Here is a 2740-nt window from a genome sequence, read left to right on the forward strand (position 1 = left end):
ACACCTGGGAATTCTGATCATTCACATAAACTTATAAGACCATTGTCTGCCAACCCTATACATGTTCTTGGATACACTCCCCATTTCATAGACATACCTAATGTCCACCCATCTATCCACCCATATACCCATGTTTGCCTTCACTGACAATGCAATTCTGTATGTGCAAAAGGGTTCATCTTTGTTGTCTATACCTCCCATGTACCTCTCTATGTCTTTCTCTTCCTCAATGCCACCATATTGGTCACTCATATTTGGTATATTGCCCTTCACTTTACCAAAATCAATACTTATTTATATCTACCTAACAGTGTCCCCTCCCCTCCCCTTCCACCCCTGGTAACCAACAAAGAAAATTTCCTTCTATAGATAAACCTTTCCTTAACATTTACAATAACGGACTAATATAATATTTGTCCTTTTGTGATTGATTTATTTCACTCAGCATAATGTCCTTCAAGTTCATCCACGTTATGTGGTGTTTTGCAGATTCTGCATTATGCTTTAGCGTTGCATTGTGTGTATGTACCATAGTTTGGTTATCCATTCCTCAGTTGATGGACACCTAGGTTGTTTCCATCTTTTGGCTATTGTTAATAGTGCTGTGATGAACATTCCCTGGTGTTTCTTATCAGCCATTCTGCATTTCTGACCGGCTTCTGTGTACTTTTACTCTTCTCATTGTTGCTGCAGTCATTCTACCTTATGTCTTCTAGGCCAGATTACACTTCCATGTTCTCTGTATCCTGAGTTTTTCCTCCATCCACTTCCTCCCTGGTTCATGCTTCCTCCTAGTGTGCAGATTCGGCCTTGGGTCCCTCCTCCCTACCCTAAACCGCCTAAACTCTTCTGCCTGCTGTAAATCGGCTCTACCTTGCCCATTGTGGCTCAGCAGTTAAGCTCTCGGCTACTAACAGAAAGGTTGTGGTTTGAACCTGGCAATCTGCTCCCATAAAGATTACAGCCAACAAAATCCTATGGGCAGTTCTCCTCTGTCATGTGGAGTTGCTACAAGTTGAAATAGACTCAGCAGCACTTAGCAATAACAGCCCTGCTCATGAACTTAATTTTCCACAAATCTTTGTAGTGCAAAATTAGAATGACCTGCATGAACAGAAACACTTGACTAGGTTCATCCTTCCGTATGTAAAACATTGTTTGCCAAACATGTTCTGTTCAGTTTGCCTTTTTTTGGGGGGGAAAGACTGTCTGTCACTTGAGAGAAGGAAGCTCTGCTGCCCTCACTCCTCAGTCTTTTGGCCTTTCAGCTGTGATCTTGCCTTCCTGCGCTCTGTTGCTTTATGTCCATGGCTGGTAGATGTGACCCACTTACTTATGGTCCAGACACATGATTACCAGGATAATAAAATTCAGTCTCTGCCTGCAAAGAACTCCCGGTCCCCTTGCTTTTCACTCTTGGTGACTTTGGTCACTACCACCATTTCCACTTGTTTCTGTTTTATGTCGTCTGCTGCATGTGACAAGGAGGTTTTAGGGAATCTGTCTATGGAATGAGGTTTAAGGAGAAGAGTTTGTGTTCTGTGTTGAAGTGAAAAAGCCTCCTTTATTTTTTGAGAACCTGATGATATTCTCTTATCGAACATTTTGATTCTAGTACATGTTGGAAAAAGGTACTTCTTGGTGAAATAATTTCAGATACAAATGAAAAGAGAAGTTGGGACATACCCCAGAAAATATGTGATTATTTTATAGAATAGTCCAATGCTATGCTTCAAAAGGTATGTTTCTAAAAATTTTCATCCTTTCCTTAAATAAATGTTTAAGAAGTTACTTGTTTTATACATGTTACATGTATAAAACATATAGTGTCTAGTGTCTTTAATAAATGAATGTTGATGCAATGTCTATTTTTGATTGTTGAAATTGTGTCTACCACTCCCTTTTTTTTTTTTTAACCTTTATAGTGGTGAAAAGAAATACAATAAGACATTTGCCAACATAATAACTTCCCCATTTATAGCTCAGGGACATTGATGACATTTTTCATGTTGTGCGACCATTATTGCTATCCTTATCCAAAATATTCCATCACCATGATCATAAACTCAATGCCCCATCATAATATACTACACAAAACATTGTTCCACATCCTACTTTGGCAAGTAATGATGGGGATCTTAAAAGCTTGCAAGCGGTCATCTAGATGCAACGATGGGTCTCTCCTCATCCAGAGCAAAGAAGAATGAAGAAAACCAAAGATCCATGGAAACAATTAGTCTAAGTGACTGGTACACCCAGCAATCCTCAGGCTATATGACTATGAGGCCAGAAGAACTAGATGGTGCCCAGCTACCACTGTCAACCACTCAGAGGGGGATCTTTGTAGGAGACGCTGGATAGAGTGGGAGAACAATGTGGAACAAAAATCAAAATCATTTGAACAACAACAAAAAAGGAATCAAGTTTGCTGGTGTCATAGAGCCTGATGGAACCACTGAGACTACGGCCCTAGCTGCCCGTCAGGTCTGGAATTGAACCCACTCCTCTGGCTCCCAGCCAAACAAAAGACAGGCATATGAGCTGAACATTTACATTAGGTAGATACACTCCTTGGAGGGACCAATCATGGGAGAATAGAAGGGCTGTGTATGCACAAGGAGACAGGTGGGGGGGGGGCAGAAATACATGGGAGGGAAGGACACAGGGAAGAGGTAACTATGGGAAGGAAGTGGGAGGGGAGCTGTTGCACTGTGGTAAATTGTAGTCAATGTCATGAGAC

At 41.1% G+C, this 2740-nt stretch overlaps 1 protein-coding gene across 1 annotated transcript in view; it reads left to right on the forward strand.

Annotated features, from left to right (window-relative positions):
- The window catches only part of LOC103197414 (SET domain-containing protein 4-like), an 8568-nt gene extending 7852 nt beyond the window's left edge, over positions 1–716 (forward strand). Inside the window, 1 exon segment of the mRNA XM_042781003.1 lies at positions 636–716. Within this exon segment, the coding sequence (XP_042636937.1) occupies positions 636–716 (81 nt within the window).
- Positions 717–2740: the final 2024 nt, after the last annotated feature.

Source organism: Orycteropus afer, unplaced genomic scaffold, assembly GCF_000298275.1.
Source record: "Orycteropus afer afer isolate SDZICR_OR568_19922 unplaced genomic scaffold, OryAfe1.0 scaffold00078, whole genome shotgun sequence".
NCBI lineage: Eukaryota > Metazoa > Chordata > Mammalia > Tubulidentata > Orycteropodidae > Orycteropus > Orycteropus afer.